Consider the following 17,369-nt stretch of genomic DNA (forward strand, 5'->3'; position numbering starts at 1 on the left):
AGTGTTTGTTTGAGCCATATGGACTGGTTTGAATATTTCAGAAACTGCTAATCTCCTGGGTTTTCATATACAACAGTCTCTAGTGTTTACACAGAATGGTGCGAAAAACAAAAAACATTGAGTGACAGTTCTGTGGGTGGAAACAAACGTCTTGTCGATAAGAGAGGTCAGAGGAAAATGGACAGATTGGTTCGAGCTGCCAGGAAGGATATAGTAATTCATATCAACTTTTTACAATCGTGGTGAGCAGAAAAGCATCTCAGCATGCAATAGCAGAAGACTATATTGGGTTCCACTCCTGAAGCCAAGAACAGGAACCTTAGAATCAAGGACAAGTTCCTATGAAAGTTGACGGTGAGAGTGTAGTCTATGTAGTCTATCCCTGGATTATCTATAGTCTGTCTATTGACCAAAGAACACTTTAGAATTTTGAAGGTAGATCAAACATTTTTCCAAAAAGTGTAGCAGATATATCCTATGTAAAGATATAATATTTGCAAAAAATGACAAAGAAAAAATATAAATGGAACTCAGCAACATACCGGGCCTGTTTACATAGCAGTCTTTTTTTTTTTTAAGTTACGAAATGAAAATGCAAGAGATTTGAATTTTGTTTTTGTTTTTAGTGGCACATCTCATCTGCATATAATCCAGAAAAGAAAACTGAATGAATACAGTGCACTCAGTGCAATATTTCTCGAACCCCAGGTTTGGATGGAAGAATACATACATCACAAAACACACCATAAATACACACTGATGCATATGATCCAAGCCGTAAACACCAGAGAATTTCATTCAGAATTGACACAGATGATGAAACATGAGATGTGATTAAATTAAGGGAATGGATTTTTACTCCTGGTACTGAAAAGATAAAAAAAAAAAACCTGCACAGAACAGCAAGTATATATGTTTTCAAGTCCTTTGTGCTTCATCACAGATTTATTTTAAGCACATAATCCAACCAATATTAATATTCTGGTTACCTAGTACAGCCATGCAGCTGTCACATTGAGAATCACTGAGTTCGAGTTTTTGGAAAACACACTAATATTTAATCCTGTAGTGCAAGTAAGAGACACAGAGGAGAAAAAGGACAGTAAAAAGGACAATGACTCAGATGCACCTGGTGAGAAATACAACATGCAAACACAACAACTTGTTTATTATTAAACCAAAAAAGAAAGACAAGCGGACGAGAGAGAATGGAAGAAGGAAAACAAACAGAGAGAGAGAGCTACAAGGTTACAATAAGATCACTGGGTTTGTTAATGATAATCAGAGGAGATATTATACAGAGAGATCAGATATCAGTTATACAGATAAGGAGAAATTATTCTGAGCAGCAGAAATAAAGAACAAAAGAAAAAACCTTGCATTTCCCAATGGAAACACTAAACCCCTTTGCATTGGGATTTCAACACAAAAAAGATGTCAAGATACAGAATTGTCTATTTCAAGGTGCAAGATTTGGGATGGGTTGCAATTTGGACTATAGCACTAGGATTGTGTCAGACATACTTCACAATAATATTATGATCAAATCTATACATCAAAGAGCAATCACAGCGTGTACATATAAGGACTCTCAGTGACACAAAGACTTTGTGAAGTATACACTCTGTACCCTGCATCTAACATCACCAATCCTTGCATTTTGTATCACTTTTCTGGTTTTAACCCTATTTGTGTTTTTGGACTGTGAGTATTATATTCCCTCTGATATCCTGTCTGTGCCTCACTCAACCACTGCCAGTTTTTTGACTCTGCCTTTGTCTATGTCAGGCATTACCAAATGGCGGACCTTGGTCCGGATCCGGACCCAGTGATGGTTCTGTCCAGACCCGTGACCAATGGTAAATTCACGAGATTAAGTGATTTTCATGGAGCATTATTTTGGATGGTCATGGTTATTGACAGCAGGCACTGCTACTCCAGTTAATACGACAATAGCTTCACTCAGTTGAGCCAATAAAATCGTTAGTTTACCCAGCGAACCACAGCAGAGCAACAAGCAGAGAGGAAGAGAGTTAAGTTCAGAGACAACCGACCGAGACAGCATGGCTTGCTCCAAAAGGCGGCGGAAAGTAGACAAGGAAAATCATTGTTTTGAAGATGAATGGACGGAGAAATATATGTTCATTCTTCCGGCGAGCAGTTCAAAACCAGTGTGCCTCATATGCTCCGAAAACGTGGCATTAATTAAAAGCGGCAACGTGAAGCGCCACTACGAAATGAAGCACAGCTCTTTTGAGCAAAGTTACCCCCTGAAGTCTGAGCTGAGGGCACGCAAAATAGCCGAACTGCAAGCACAGTATGACAGGTCTACCCGACTCATCACACATACATTTACAGCCCAGCAACGTGCAAACGAATGTTCCTTAAAAGTAGCGAGAGTGTGTTCTGAGAGTGTGTTCCCTGGTCTAACCAAAGGAGCACTGCACACCTTGACTATGTTTGGATCGACTTACAGCTGTGAGTCAGCTTTTTCCACTATGAACATTGTCAAAACCAAGTACCGTTCTAGGCTCAACAATGAACACCTACATATCTGCATGAGAATGGCACTAACTCCATTCCAACCAAGATTTAAATTACTGGCAGGTCAGCCACATGCCCATTTTTCTCATTAAGAAAAGTGAAATAAGAAGAATTAAAAGAGAAAAGTTCAAAGAAAAATGTTCTGTTTGCATTTCCCCCCCAAAAAGCCACTTGTTTTCTGAAAATGTGGACTTTTTTTTTCTTGAAAAGTAGGCCCTCATTTTTTTAGGCTGGGACCTCCTTATTTTAAGAATAAAGAAGAGAAAATGTGAAGTCAATGCTCTGTTTGCACTTTTTAGTTAATGTTTTCTGAGTTGACTTTTTTACTTGAAGTGTAGGCCTTCAATTCTTCAGGTTGGGGCCTCTTTAATTTAAGAGAAAAAGGAGTTATTCCACTCGGTTTGCACTTTTTTATTTATTTTATTCTGAGGTTTCTGTTTTCTTTAATCTGAAATAAAGGCCTTGAATTTATTTTCCTGGGACTACTTTTATTTATGGTAAAAGAGATAGTTGTGCACTCAGTTCATTTCCTGCATTGGAAATTAGCAATAAATATTGTTGAAACCATATGAAAATGTGGACATAGGGGAAGGCTATAAGACACAAGCTGGACTTCGGGTCGGACCTTCTACTTGGAGAAAATTTAATAACTGGACCTCAGTGACTTTTAATTGAATACCCCTGGTCTATGTTTTGGGTTGGTCTGCTAGCATGCTTTCAATAAAACTCTTCCTGCACTTACATCCATCTATTGCCCTTACATAACAGAAACTGTCAACTGTCCAACAGTTTATTAGTGGACTAATAAAACTGTTTTAACTAGCTTTATATGAAACTGTCGTGAATACTTTCCATAAAATGTGTTCGGAAATAATCCCATGTTATTTTTTAAAAAGCATATTAAAAATAAACACTGGAAAAAAAAACATCTATCTTATAGAAATACAGGGAGTGCAGAATTATTAGGCAAATGAGTATGTTGACCACATTACCCTCTCTATGCATGTTGGCCTACTCCAAGCTGCATAGGCTTGAAAGCCTCCTACCAATTAAGCATACCAGGTGATGTGCATCTCTGTAATGAAAAGGGGTGTGGTCTAATGACATCAACACCCTATATCAGGTGTGCAAAATTATTAGGCAACTTCCTTTCCTTTGGCAAAATGGGTCAGAAGAGGGATTTGACGGACTCAGAAAAGTTAAAAATAGTGACATATATTGCAAAGGGATGGAGCACTCTTAAAATTGCCCAGCTTTTGAAGCGTGACCATCGAACAATCAAGCGCTTCATTCAAAATAGTCAACAGGGTCGCAAGAAGCGCGTTGAAAAAAAAAGGCGCAAACTAACTGCCCGTGAACTGAGGAAAGTCAAGCATGAAGCTGCCAAGATGCCAGTCACCACCAGTTTTGCCATATTTCAGAGCTGCAACATCACTGGAGTGTCAAAAAGCACAAGGTGTGCAATACTCAGGGACACGGCCAAGGTAACAAAGGCTGAAAAACGACCACCACTGAACAAGACACACAAGATGAAACGTCAAGACTGGGCCAAGAAGTATCACAAGACTGATTTTTCTAAGGTCTTATGGACAGATGAAATGAGAGTGAGTCTTGATGGGCCAGATGGATGGGCTCGTGGCTGGATCAGCAAAGGGCAGAGAGCTCCAGTCCGACTCAGACGCCAGCAAGGTGGAGGTAGGGTACTGGTATGGGCTGGTATCATCAAAGATGAGCTTGTGGGACCTTTTCGGGTTGAGGATGGCGTCAAGCTCAACTCCCAGTCCTATTGTCAGTTTTTGGAAGACACCTTCTTCAAGCAGTGGTACAGGAAGAAGTCAGCATCCTTCAAGAAAAACATGATTTTCATGCAGGACAATGCTCCATCACACGCATCCAAGTACTCCACAGCATGGCTGGCCAGAAAGGGTCTAAAGGAAGAAAGATTAATGACGTGGCCTCCTTGTTCACCTGATCTGAATCCCATAGAAAACCTGTGGTCCCTCATCAAATGTGAGATCTACAAGGAGGGGAAACAGTACACATCTCTGAACAGTGTCTGGGAGGCTGTGGTTGCTGCTGCACGCAATGTTGATCGCAAACAGATCAAAACACTGACCGAATCCATGGATGGCAGGCTTTTGAGTGTCCTTGTAAAGAAAGGCGGCTATATTAGTCACTGATTTGTTTTTTTTTTTTTGAATGCCAGCAATGTATATTAGTGAATGTTGAGTTGTTATATTGGTTTCCCTGGTGAAAATAAATGAGTGAAATGGGTATATGTTTGTTTTTTGTTAAGTTGCCTAATAATTATGCACAGTTATAGTCACCTGCACACACAGATATCCTCCTAAGATAGTTAAAACTAAGAAAGCCCTACTCCAACTTCCAAAAATACTCAGCTTTGATATTTATGAGTCTTTTGGGTTCATCAAGAACATAGTTGTTTTTCAATAATAAAACTAATCCTCAAAAATACAACTTGCCTAATAATTCTGCACTCCCTGTAAAGATACGCATTTTGTTGTCCAGTGTTCAAGTGTTTATGAGTTATGTTGTCTTGCTCTTACAATCAGGTTCCCTGTGGTGGTAAATGTACGTCATTTGTATGCACAGACAACATACGGCCAAAAGCCATCAAAAATCAGGTCAGTGCATTACCATATTCTCTTAAGAATGGGGCTCTGCTCCATGCAGGGAGCGCTGCTATAATTTGGTTTGCCAATTCTAGTTAACATGCACACTCTTGCCTCTATATGCCAGGTTCTGAGAGCAGAGCTTTGTGTACACAGGTGGGAATGAAGGCGGACTCAAAGAGGAAATGAGACCTAAACTTGCCAAATCTTGCTTCATGCTCCGTTAGGTGAACTGTGAACAGTTATTTTTATGTACTGTACTTCCTAACACATACGATGTATCATGTGAATATACTCACCGCCTCTCTGTGTTCCATGCAGTGTTTAAGCACAGTGAAGAGCTGATATGCCTTCACTCTCGCAACACCAAATACATTTTCAATACGCTGCAGGAAATCTTCCTTTATATTCACATCCAGCTTCCTATAGGACATAAACAAACATTTATTCATTTCAGTGCTCTATTTCCACTGTGTAACGAGTTTCTCTTAAAAGCAGTTGTGATGATATGAATGTGGTTCCATTTTTAGAGGAAGTTTAAATAAATGGGCTTGTACATTAAAGAAACACTAAACCCTGAAACATATAGTAGAGGTAATGGAGATAGCAAGAGTTGGACTCAAAATCCCAGAATGCAATGCAGCTATATGATGCAGTGACAGCAGAGCCTTGGCTCAGTTAGTTAGTGATCTATGAAGCAACAAGTGTGATGATCCTGATAGCAGCATGAAAAATAATGCTTTCAAAGCTGACTTGTTTAAGCAGTGTACAGATGAGCAGGCAAGAGAAATGGCCAGACTAAAGGACTAAAGCACCGCTGCATCACTCTCTTTATGTAGAGATGAAGCAAGTTAGATGGCATTGGAGGAAACCATGCCAAGTGAAAATAGACCAACATATCAAAGAAAGAAGCTTAAACTAAAAAAAAAGCCTCAAAATTTTTATTTTATAATTACTGAAGATCACATGTTCATTTTAAAGATGATTATACAAGCACTTCAGGGTGGAGATGTTTCTTTAAGATCAGTAATACTTTCCAAAGACCAAACAAAGCATCAGTATCCATGTCGCTACATCTATATTGTATATTATGTATTTCATACAAACTCAGTAAACAAAGCAGGAAAATTAACTCAACAGTAATATTAAGTGATATTGTAATATTTTACAAAGCAGTGATGCAGGCTCCTATCTTGGGCAATTTAAATACAATTTTTTTTTTTTTTTGCATCAGACCAACAATTCTACCAGCAGGATTGCAGAACATGCAGAAATTTGAGCTTGATTTCACAGGGAGAAGCTACACACTCCCCCAAGGCAGGTGTAACACATAATACACACATGGCTCTGTACTATAATTTCAGGCAAAACAGTACAGAAATTTTGGTCACGTCAATCTTTATTTCTTTTCCTGAATTTTGGATAAATTCCATCTAAAACCTGTCTTCTCTTAAACTGTACTAATGAGCCATTAAAAATATCTCAAATGTCAGAACTCAAAACTGAAATGATTATTTCAGTGCTACGGTACACTTCTGTTCTAAAATGTAGGAACTCCGAAGAAGGCTTTAAGCTCTGCCCACTTGGACACATCCATGTCATTCACTGGAGATGAGCAATTGCATGCTCTGATTGGCTACTCTACTACTAGGCTATCAGCTCATATACCGTGAGTAGAGAAAAACAAAATGGCAGAGTGTGTTGGTAAACTAACTGAGGATGAAACAAAAACTCTACTTGAAAACAAAACCCCAAAATTATTATCAAGTATTTAAAAGAAATAGAAGTAGCTAAAAGAATATAGGTCCCCCCCCCCCCCCCCCCATATCTCATGTTCCACACTCCAGCCCAGTCGGTGGCGGTAATGCACCTTTTGCCAACTGCCAAAAAACCCTAAAGAAAAAGAAGACCCCCTCCCCCCCAAAAAAAAATAAAAAATAAATAAAGGCAACAAAATATGAAATACAATTATATTGGGAAGTTTGATGGTAAGAACATACCTTTTTTATTTTTCAAGAATTATTATTATAGCATTTTTCACAAATTGCTACTGTCATTTCACCGGTTTGTTTACATTCTAAGTGGAAATGATTTTATTGGATGTTTTGTATAAAGTTTTTATTTATCAAATTTGCAAAAAATAAAAATGCTCTGTTTCTCAAAATCCAGTGAATGTGGATAGACTAAAACAGTTATTCCACTCAATCTTGTCATACATGGCTTATAGCCAACTCAGTGTTGCACGCCTCTGTCGGCTATCAGCTCATGTACGACTTGATTTTGTGGAATAGCTGTTAAATGTAAAAGTTTGTGCGTTATTATGATATACAGTGGGTACGGAAAGTATTCAGACCCCTTTAAATTTTTCACTCTTTGTTTCATTGCAGCCATTTGCTAAAATCAAAAAAGTTCATTTTATTTCTCATTAATGTACACTCAGCACCCCATCTTGACAGAAAAAAAACAGAAATGTAGAAATTTTTGCAAATTTATTAAAAAAGAAAAACTGAAATATGACATGGTCATAAGTATTCAGACCCTTTGCTGTGACACTCATATTTAACTCACATGCTGTCCATTTCTTCTGATCCTCCTTGAGATGGTTCTACTCCTTCATTGGAGTCCAGCTGTGTTTAATTAAACTGATTTGGACTTGATTAGGAAAGGCACACACCTGTCTATATAAGACCTTACAGCTCACAGTGCATGTCAAAGCAAATGAGAATCATGAGGTCAAAGGAACTGCCCAAGGAGCTCAGAGACAGAATTGTGGCAAGGCACAGATCTGGCCAAGGTTACAAAAGAATTTCTGCAACACTCAAGGTTCCTAAGAGCACAGAGGCCTCCATAATCCTTAAATGGAAGAAGTTTGGGATGACCAGAACTCTTCCTAGACCTGGCCGTCCAGCCAAACTGAGCAGTCGTGGGAGAAGAGCCTTGGTGAGAGAGGTAAAGAAGAACCCAAAGATCACTGTGGCTGAGCTCCAGACATGCAGTAGGGAGATGGGAGAAAGTTCCACAAAGTCAACTATCACTGCAGCACTCGACCAGTCGGGGCTTTATGGCAGAGTGGCCCGATGGAAGCCTCTCCTCAGTGCAAGACATATGAAAGCCCGCATAGAGTTTGCCAAAAAACACATGAAGGACTCCCAGACTATGAGAAATAAGATTCTCTGGTCTGATGAGACGAAGATTGAACTTTTTGGCGTTAATTCTAAGTGGTATGTGTGGAGAAAACCAGGCACTGCTCATCACCTGCCCAATACAATCCCAACAGTGAAACATGGTGGTGGCAGCATCATGCTATGGGGGTGTTTTTCAGCTGCAGGGACAGGACGACTGGTTGCAATTGAAGGAAAGATGAATGCGGGCAAGTACAGAGATATCCTGGAAGAAAACCTCTTCCAGAGTGCTCAGGACCTCAGACTGGGCCAAAGGTTCACCTTCCAACAAGACAATGACCCTAAGCACACAGCTAAAATAACAAAGGAGTGGCTTCGGAACAACTCTGTGACCATTCTTGACTGGCCCAGCCAGAGCCCTGACCTAAACCCAACTGAGCATCTCTGGAGAGACCTGAAAACGGCTGTCCACCAATGTTCACCATCCAACCTGACGGAACTGGAGAGGATCTGCAAGGAAGAATGGCAGAGGATCCACAAATCCAGGTGTGAAAAACTTGTTGCATCATTCCCAAGAAGACTCATGGCTGTACTAGCTCAAAAGGGTGCTTCTACTCAATACAAAGGGTCTGAATACTTATGACCATGTGATATTTCAGTTTTTCTTTTTTAATAAATTTGCAAAAATTTCTACATTTCTGTTTTTTTCTGTCAAGATGGGGTGCTGAGTGTACATTAATGAGAAATAAAATGAACTTTTTTGATTTTAGCAAATGGCTGCAATAAAAGAGTGAAAAATTTAAAGGGGTCTGAATACTTTCCGTACCCACTGTACATTTCCTTTTAGAAACCTTATAAACCACACTAACTAGAGTGATAAAATTTGAAACCACCATTTTTTTGTAGATGACTTGCATTCATGAAATTTTCCATGTTCATTCCAGTCCCTAATCTGAACAGAGAAATTTCCCAAATTGTTGATTATTGCTGGATTTACATGAGATTTTATACTGAAAAGCAACAGGCAATACTTTTTTATAACAGTATCACACATTGTTCAGTGTAAACCAATCATCAATCAGCCCAATTTGTTGAATTTTATGTAAATAGACCTTTATAAACATTAGTTTGTAAAATACCTTCTGCATACTGAAGACATAGCTGTGCTAATCTGACTTATGGTTCAAAGTGTAATATTTTCTGAACCCCACCTGTCCGTTGCTGTTTGTTTGTGGATGAGAGACAGCAGGTCTGCAGCACATCCGGTGCCCTCAAACACAATGACGGGCACAGGAGGAGACCTACTCACGTACTCCAACACTGTGGAGAGCATTGCAGGACCCCCCTCAACCACCACACACACCAAAGGAACTCTCTGACCCAGTCCTGAAAAAAAAATTAGGAAAAATAATAATAATAGTAATAATAATACCTGTACAGTATACAGTACTAGTGAAAAGTTTGTTCACAACTTTTTTTATGAATTAAAAGACACTTAATGTCTTAAAGTAACGATGGATGTCATTTCTCTTTACTTAGGTGAGCAGTTCTTGACATAATATGGATTACTACAGTTGTTGAATAGGGCTATTTATTATAGATTTATTATTTACTATTTACTGTTTAATGTTATTTGTCTCTGTGTCAGCCCTGCGATAACCTGGCGACTTGTCCAGGGTGTACCCCGCCTCTTGCCCATAGTCAGCTGGGATAGGCTCCAGCTTGCCTGCGACCCTGTAGAACAGGATAAGCGGCTACAGATAATGGATGGATGAAAGTTTGATCTCAAACACATTAAGAAGGCAAAAAATTCCACTAATTAACTTTTGGCGAGGGACAGCTGTTAATTGAAAAGCATTCCAGGTCACACCTGGAGATAAAGTTCTCGCTTTACTACCCATGTCAAACTCTAAATTACTCACAAAGTGGCAAGTCAACTGTGAGGTCAGGCAAATGGATAGAGGTGATGCACTTCAGCTTTACCACCTCAGTCTCCTGAACATGTGGAGAAGGGAGGTTCCTGTGGCTCTGGCAATGGTGGTTCCCAAGAAAGAGGAGCTGGGAACAGAGGTAAGTCTAAAAAGTGTGGCCCAATTCATCCCGGTCCCATGTGGAGAGCACCTCTTGCCATCCCACAGAGCACAGATTGCGAGGTTGAAGGAGGAACTCTCAGATGTGTTTTCACCTCTACCCAGTCACACTAGTCTCACAGAGCACCACAGTGAGACTCCTCCAGGAGTGGTGGTACACAGCCACCCATATTGGCTCCCTGAACACCAACAAAAATGTGGTTCAGGATGAACTCATGGTTGTGCTCGACATGGGGGTAATTGAAGAGTTGCACAGTGATTGGAGCAGCCCTGTTGTTTTGGTTCCCAAAACCGATGGGTCAGTCTGGTTCTATGCAGACTTTAGAAAAATCAATGTGGTGTCTAAATTTGATGCATATCCAATGCCTCACATTGATGAATGCTCAATCAGTCAGGTGCTGCTCACTTTTATTTGACACTGAACTTAACTAAGGAATATTAGCAGATACCCTTGACCCCATTATCCCAAAAAAAACCAGCCTTTTCCACTCCTTTTGGGTTCACCAATACACCACCCTTCCATTTGTGTTGTTTGGAGCCCCAGCAGCATTTCAGAGACTCGTGGACAGCATCCTCTGCCCACACGTGCTGCTGCCTATTTAGATGACATAATTTACAGTAATGGGCGGCACGGTGGTGTAGTGGTTAGCGCTGTCGCCTCACAGCAAGAAGGTCCGGGATCGAGCCCCGTGGCCGGCGAGGGCCTTTCTGTGCGGAGTTTGCATGTTCTCCCCGTGTCCGCGTGGGTTTCCTCCAGGTGCTCCGGTATCCCCCACAGTCCAAAGACATGCAGGTTAGGTTAACTGGTGACTCTAAATTGACCGTAGGTGTGAATGTGAGTGTGAATGGTTGTCTGTGTGTCAGCCCTGTGATGACCTGGTGACTTGTCCAGGGTGTACCCCGCCTTTCGCCTGTTGTCAGCTGGGATAGGCTCCAGCTTGCCTGCGACCCTGTAGAACAGGATAAAGCGGCTAGAGATGAGATGAGATTTACAGTAATGATTGGCAGCTGCTTTTACAACATCTGAGGGCTGTCCTTAGATCCTTGAGGCATGTGGGACTCACGGCAAACCCATGGGAGTGTGCAATCAGGCGGTGGAAGTACAATATCTGGGCTTCCATTTGGGTCATGGGCAGGTGTGTCCCCAAATTGATAAGACTGCAGCGATTGCAGCCCAAGAGCAAAAAGGGGTGAGGCAGTTCTTGGGGATGACTGGCTATTATTGAAGGTTTGTACCTGATTTTTCCTCACTAAAAAGGGGGCACCAGATCCAATCCTGTGGAAGGAGCCATGCAAACAGACTTTCATGCAGGTTAAAGTGTTTTTGTGTGGGGGCCTGCTGTTGCATTCTCCTGACTTTTCTCTCCCTTTTGTTTCACAGACCGATGCGTTAGACAGGGCTGGGGGCTGTTTTGTCTCAGGTGGTTGCGGGGGAGGAGTGCTCAGTGCAAGAGACAAAGTACAGCATGATCAAGAAGGAGTGGCTGGCCATCAAATGGGAGGTCCTCACTTTCCAATACTACCTGCTGGGACACCTTTTTACTCTCTGTTCTGACTGCATCCCACTCCAATGGCTCCACCATATGAAGGATGCCAATGCATGGTATCACTCATTGGTATCTAGCTCCTCAGTCCTTTAATTCCACAGGTCAGGGACACAAATGGTGGTTGGCAGATTACCTCTCTTGCTCGTGGGGGAAGTCAGCTGCAGGCCGGACAGGTACCTGGCTTTTGTTGGACGGTGTGGGTATATGGCCACATGGGTGGTAAGGAGTCAGGTAGAACCGGCAGGTAACACATCATGAGTTTCACTTGTGTTTGATTACTAGCAATTTATTTGTGTATCTTTTATGTTCAAGAGCCATAGTCTGTTACAGTTTTCCTATTAAAATGGGTGCCAAGCAGAACCCATTTGGAAGCTAAGGACCATTATTTATCCAATGGACCCTTAGACAACCCTCTAAGAGTGTAGTCTTCTGTTCATGTGCATGTGCACGCACGCACGCATGCACACACACACACACACACACACACACACACACACACACACACACACACACACACACACACACACACACACACACACACTCACTGGGGTGGATCCTCTGCCGCTGAATATGCCTCTCCAAATTTCTCCTCAGCTCCCGCTGGCCTCCAGATTTACCCAGAGTTCCATCATCCACTAACAAGAAGTGTGAGTGCATCCCATTAAGACCAGATAGCTTACTCAGTGGATTCCCCAGTGTCTGGTAGTGCCTCAGGACCTGGCGTATTACAGGGGTGAAATAGTACACAGTGTGATTCTATTGATGCATTGTATTTTCAGACATTCAATCTTATGAAAGTTAGATGATACTGGAGATTATTATGAATTTTGTTGAAGGCATACACTAATTCATGTATCAGTCATGTTTTACTGGAAGGATAGTATTGCTTCATGATGGTAACAGTAACACTGCTTCTGGTTGGGCCACATCACACCACCCCATTGCTGATCTTTAATTCCTAATTACATTCCCAAAAAGCTGATTATCGAATAGAATTTCAATTATCATCATCTCCCAGCATTATTGTGATAAGGTAATTATGAGATTGTAAAAAGCTCACGTCCTGTCCGATGAGGCAGCTTTGGTTCTCAACAAGCCCCCACGGTGTGATACCAATCACAGCTCTCTTCCTGCGCTCGTGTGTACCATAGGTTTTCACAGCATCTCCAACATACATTGATACCCCTAAATAAAGGGAACATAAAATGAACCCAAATACATCCACTCATAAATGAAAGTAAGAAGGACAAACAAGCACTCACACACCTGTATTGAGGCCATCAGTGAAGATCCAGGCTCCTGCAGTCTCGGCAGCCCTGATGAGGCCCTTGCTGAATGCCTGGCTCACTCTTGGGGGTAAAGGAAAGTTGTCTGTTCCTCCATGCACTGATATGAGCAGCTTGGGCTTAGTCATGTTCCACTCTCGCAACAATAAAGAGCGAAGTTCTTCAGGTTTAGCATCGCAGGACAGACGTACATACTGCGGGGAAAAATAATATCTAGTAGTAAGATACAAATGAGGTGTTTTCAAGAGATCATGCAAACACATAACATCAATTCCTGTGCTGAGCAAACCTTAGCGCGGCAGGAACACCTGTTGCTGCCCTGGAAGTTGATAGAGCCAAATGCATCAGTGGGGCTGGTTTTGGTGTGCTGAACGACACACCATACCTCTTCTTCACCAGAGGGAGGGAGCCAAGAAGTGGAGTTGAGCTCTGAATGTTCATCAATCAGCCTCCCACAGCAGCACCTGAGAGAATAACAGATGGAAATCTGTACATAAACACTACTGTTTTGCTTTCTACCAATTTCACAAGTTTTACATTAGCCTAAATGTGTTGTCTGTAACACATACATACAGATACAATAAACAAAAACAAAAACAAAACAAAACACAGGCTTGTAAATAAAATCACCACAGAAATCACTACAGAAATCACTAAATTGCAGTGTAGTGTGGGGGAAGATTAGAGAACCAGGCTTGGTTTTGAGCCTTGGGCCTAAAGGGTCACTGGTTTGATTCCCTGGACCAGCAGGAACGTGGGGGAAGTGAATGAATAGCACTTTTCCCTCCCTCTTTATTCATGCTGTTTGTGTGTGTTCACTGCTTCAGATGGGTTAAATGCAGAGGAGGAATTTTGCTGTGCTTGAGTATACATGTGACAAAATAAAGGCTGCTTCTTCTAAATTGTACTGTAGGCATGAGAAAATACCCCCCCCCCCCCCCCCCCAAAAAAAAAAAAAAAAATCATAGGATTCATACCTCACTAGGTTTTGGCAAGCCTGGCAAACAGGGAAACACCTGAAAAAATGTAGGACAGGTTTCAATGAAAATGTAATACAATTTCAACAAGCTGTCAAATCAAGCACACAAACAGGAAAAATACCTGTGGTGGTCCTTTGATGCTGGTAAAAACTTTATACACTCCCTCTTGTTAAAGGTCATCTGGATCCATGACTTTTTGGACTGGAATAAGAAAGTGGGTTAGAAAAGTGATCTAAATATCAGTGCTACTTTACGAACTTTATACACCATATGACCAAAAGTATGTGGAAACCTATACACTACTATTGCTCAGAGTCAGCATCTCCAGAAAGACCCAAAGTTTCATCAGGAGGTATTGCTACTGTACATTCTAATCAATGGCAACAGAATCAGCACCAAGGACAGCGGCCACAAAGTCTCTCTGGACAGTTTGATTAATGCCAAGAAGTGCACGTATACCCAGAGTCAGCATTGCACTAATCTATTTTAGTTGGTAGCCTGACCTGTATGGTGGAGAGGGATGCTCGCCTTCATTTTTTCAAGTTGACAGAGTCTCCAAAAAATGCAGAAGACATTGAAGATTTAGACTGTCATATCCTCAAGCACAGCATGTATGAAGACCACTTCCCGAAGCATGACTAGAGTGTGATATTTTACCAATAAGCTCCACAAACCACCAACCCCTGAAATTAACATTCTTAAACACAACCCTGAATAATATCCAGGCACTCAGTTCAATCAAGTCTTCAGCCAAAGCTGCTATGACTGTTTGACATATCCAAGGAAGCCTGGTGATCCCCCATCTATCTATCATTTGACAAATGCAAGGACTTTGGAAAAATTGGACCCCTGCACAAGAAGGGTAGAGTTATAGATATTCAATTTAATTCAACCTAGCAAATTTCAGCCTTGAGGTCATGGTCTTGGTCCTGACACAAGCTAACTGAGGGTCTCTGGTGACCTGAGAGACCACATACACCATTACTGGGTCGGGTCCAGTGACCTACCAGGGTGATTCAGATGGACTGACACATAAGCAGACACATATTGTTCAGCTAAAATTAACCTGTGTCTGCTCTGAACATTTTGGCTTCTATACAGGCGCTTGGCTTGGAGCTTTCAGTCCTTCAGCACAACCTTGAATTATGGCCAACCACTTATCATTCTCTACTCTTCTCCTTTACACCAGGGGGTTTCACCCACTGTCCTCAGACACCAATCAATCAGGTGACTGTCCAATTTCTTGTCATCTCAAAATTGGACTCACTCCTGGCAAACATGCCATCAGACCCATGCAACTGATCCACAATGAAGTTGAAGAGCCCCAAGTTTCTCCCACATCACCCCATTGCTGTGTTCCCTGGATTTTAGCCACCTACAGTGCCTTGCAAAAATATTCATCCCCCTTAGTATTTGTCCTGTTTTGTCACATTACAAGCTGGTATTAAAATGGGTTTTTGGGGATTTAGCGCCATTTGATTTACACAACATGCCTACCTCTTCAAAGGTGCACATTTTTTTTTTATTGTGACAAACAATAATTAAGATGAAAAAAAAACAGAAATCTGGAGTGTGCATAGGCATTCACCCCCTTTCATATGAAGCCCCTAAATAAGAGCTGGTCCAACCAATTCACTTCATAAGTCACATAATTAATTGACTAAGATCCACCTGTGTGCAATCAAAGTGTCACATGATCTGTCCCATGATGTCTGTATAAATCAACCTGTTCTTGAAGGACCCTGACTCTGCAACACTACTAAGCAAGCAACATGAGAACCAAGGAGCACTCCAAACAGGTCAGAGACAAAATTGTGGAGAAGTATAGATCAGGGTTGGGTTATAAAAAATATCCCAAACTTTGAATATCCCAGGGAGCACCATTAAATCCATTAGCACAGGGCTTTTCAAAGTGTGGGGCGCACCCCCCCCCCCCCCCCCCCCCCCCCCGGGGGGTGCCAGAGTTCTTCAGGGGCGGCGCAACGTGAGGAAAAATAAACCAGAATAAGTTACTATTGCGGACATTTAGCAAACTTCAGCTAGCCTTTACCAGAGACAAAATGGATCGATTTTTATTACCTAAAGCTACAGTGAGTGAGGAGACAGAGTCTGGGCCAAGCAAAAAAACAGAGCCTCCAGGATGTTGCGATTTGCAACTTCAACTCAAATTCAACCAATCCCCGCGAATTCAGGGCGGTGTTGCAATTATATCCAATCACAGCAACTTTCCCGCAAATTTGACCAATCGTTGGCGTTGTCTTGAGGTGACGTCAACAAACTACCTTCTGCCTTACTTCCGTGCATACTTTCAAGAGAAGCAGCATGCGCGCAGTGTTGCCAGATTGGGCGGTTTCAAGTGCATTTTGGCGGGTTTTGAACATATTTTGGACTGGAAAACGTCAGCAGTATCTGGCAACATTGCATGATGTGTGAGTCAGTGTTTATATAGGCTTAAATTCTGTTACTGTTACTGTACAGTCCTTCACTGTTAGTTTATAATTATTGTTTAATTTAGTCTTCAGGAGAGACTGCCTGCACACAGTACTAGTATTAATAGTTTTTTTTCTTACATGAAAGCTGAGGCATTTATATTATATTTTAAGGTAACTTCATGTTGTGCTGTGAGGTTCTATGCACATTAACTTTTGAACCAACAGGTGCATTTGGATAAGTAAAGCCTATTTTTCTGCATTTTTGTAGTCCTGGTAATCTTTTATATTGGTAAAGTTGTTTATAGGACCATTTCTCAGTGTCTTTTGGGGTTTTTTTAATCAATAGCTTTTCGGTAATAACTTAATATTTAACATATCACTCAATTTTAATCACAAAAAGAGAAAATCGCAACAGTTTCTCATAACTTTCACTTCCTCCCGCAATGTAATCGCAACAAAAACCTAAAAAACACTGCAACTTTCATTGCAATTTTTGGAAAAAAACCCACAACATCAGACATTTTAGCCCGCAACAATCACAAAAAAGGCCCGCGGAATCCTGGGGGGACTGAAAAAAGAAGGAAGTATGACCACGATTATTTAAAGTTTGGATTTTCATGGACTGGATCTGAAGATGCTCCACTGCCACAGTGTGTTGTCTGCCAAGAGGTGCTAGCTAACGATGCTATGAGATGTTTAAAATGTGTAAAACAAGATGTTTTAAAAAGCACAGAT

General features: G+C 41.3%; 1 protein-coding gene across 1 annotated transcript in view; it reads right to left on the reverse strand.

Moving 5' to 3' along the window:
• The window catches only part of trpm6 (transient receptor potential cation channel, subfamily M, member 6), an 89,558-nt gene extending 73,032 nt beyond the window's left edge, over window positions 1-16,526 (reverse strand). The window contains exons 1-9 of the mRNA XM_060908016.1: window positions 16,509-16,526; window positions 14,324-14,403; window positions 14,200-14,238; window positions 13,512-13,686; window positions 13,203-13,416; window positions 12,997-13,121; window positions 12,482-12,653; window positions 9,511-9,685; window positions 5,477-5,600 (exon numbers count right to left, since the gene is read on the reverse strand). Of these exons, the coding sequence (XP_060763999.1) occupies window positions 5,477-5,600; window positions 9,511-9,685; window positions 12,482-12,653; window positions 12,997-13,121; window positions 13,203-13,416; window positions 13,512-13,686; window positions 14,200-14,238; window positions 14,324-14,403; window positions 16,509-16,526 (1,122 nt within the window). The remainder of the gene's footprint in view (window positions 1-5,476; window positions 5,601-9,510; window positions 9,686-12,481; window positions 12,654-12,996; window positions 13,122-13,202; window positions 13,417-13,511; window positions 13,687-14,199; window positions 14,239-14,323; window positions 14,404-16,508) is intronic.
• Between the last annotated feature and the right edge of the window lie 843 nt (window positions 16,527-17,369).

Source organism: Neoarius graeffei, chromosome 24 (genome assembly GCF_027579695.1).
Source record: "Neoarius graeffei isolate fNeoGra1 chromosome 24, fNeoGra1.pri, whole genome shotgun sequence".
NCBI classification, from domain to species: domain Eukaryota; kingdom Metazoa; phylum Chordata; class Actinopteri; order Siluriformes; family Ariidae; genus Neoarius; species Neoarius graeffei.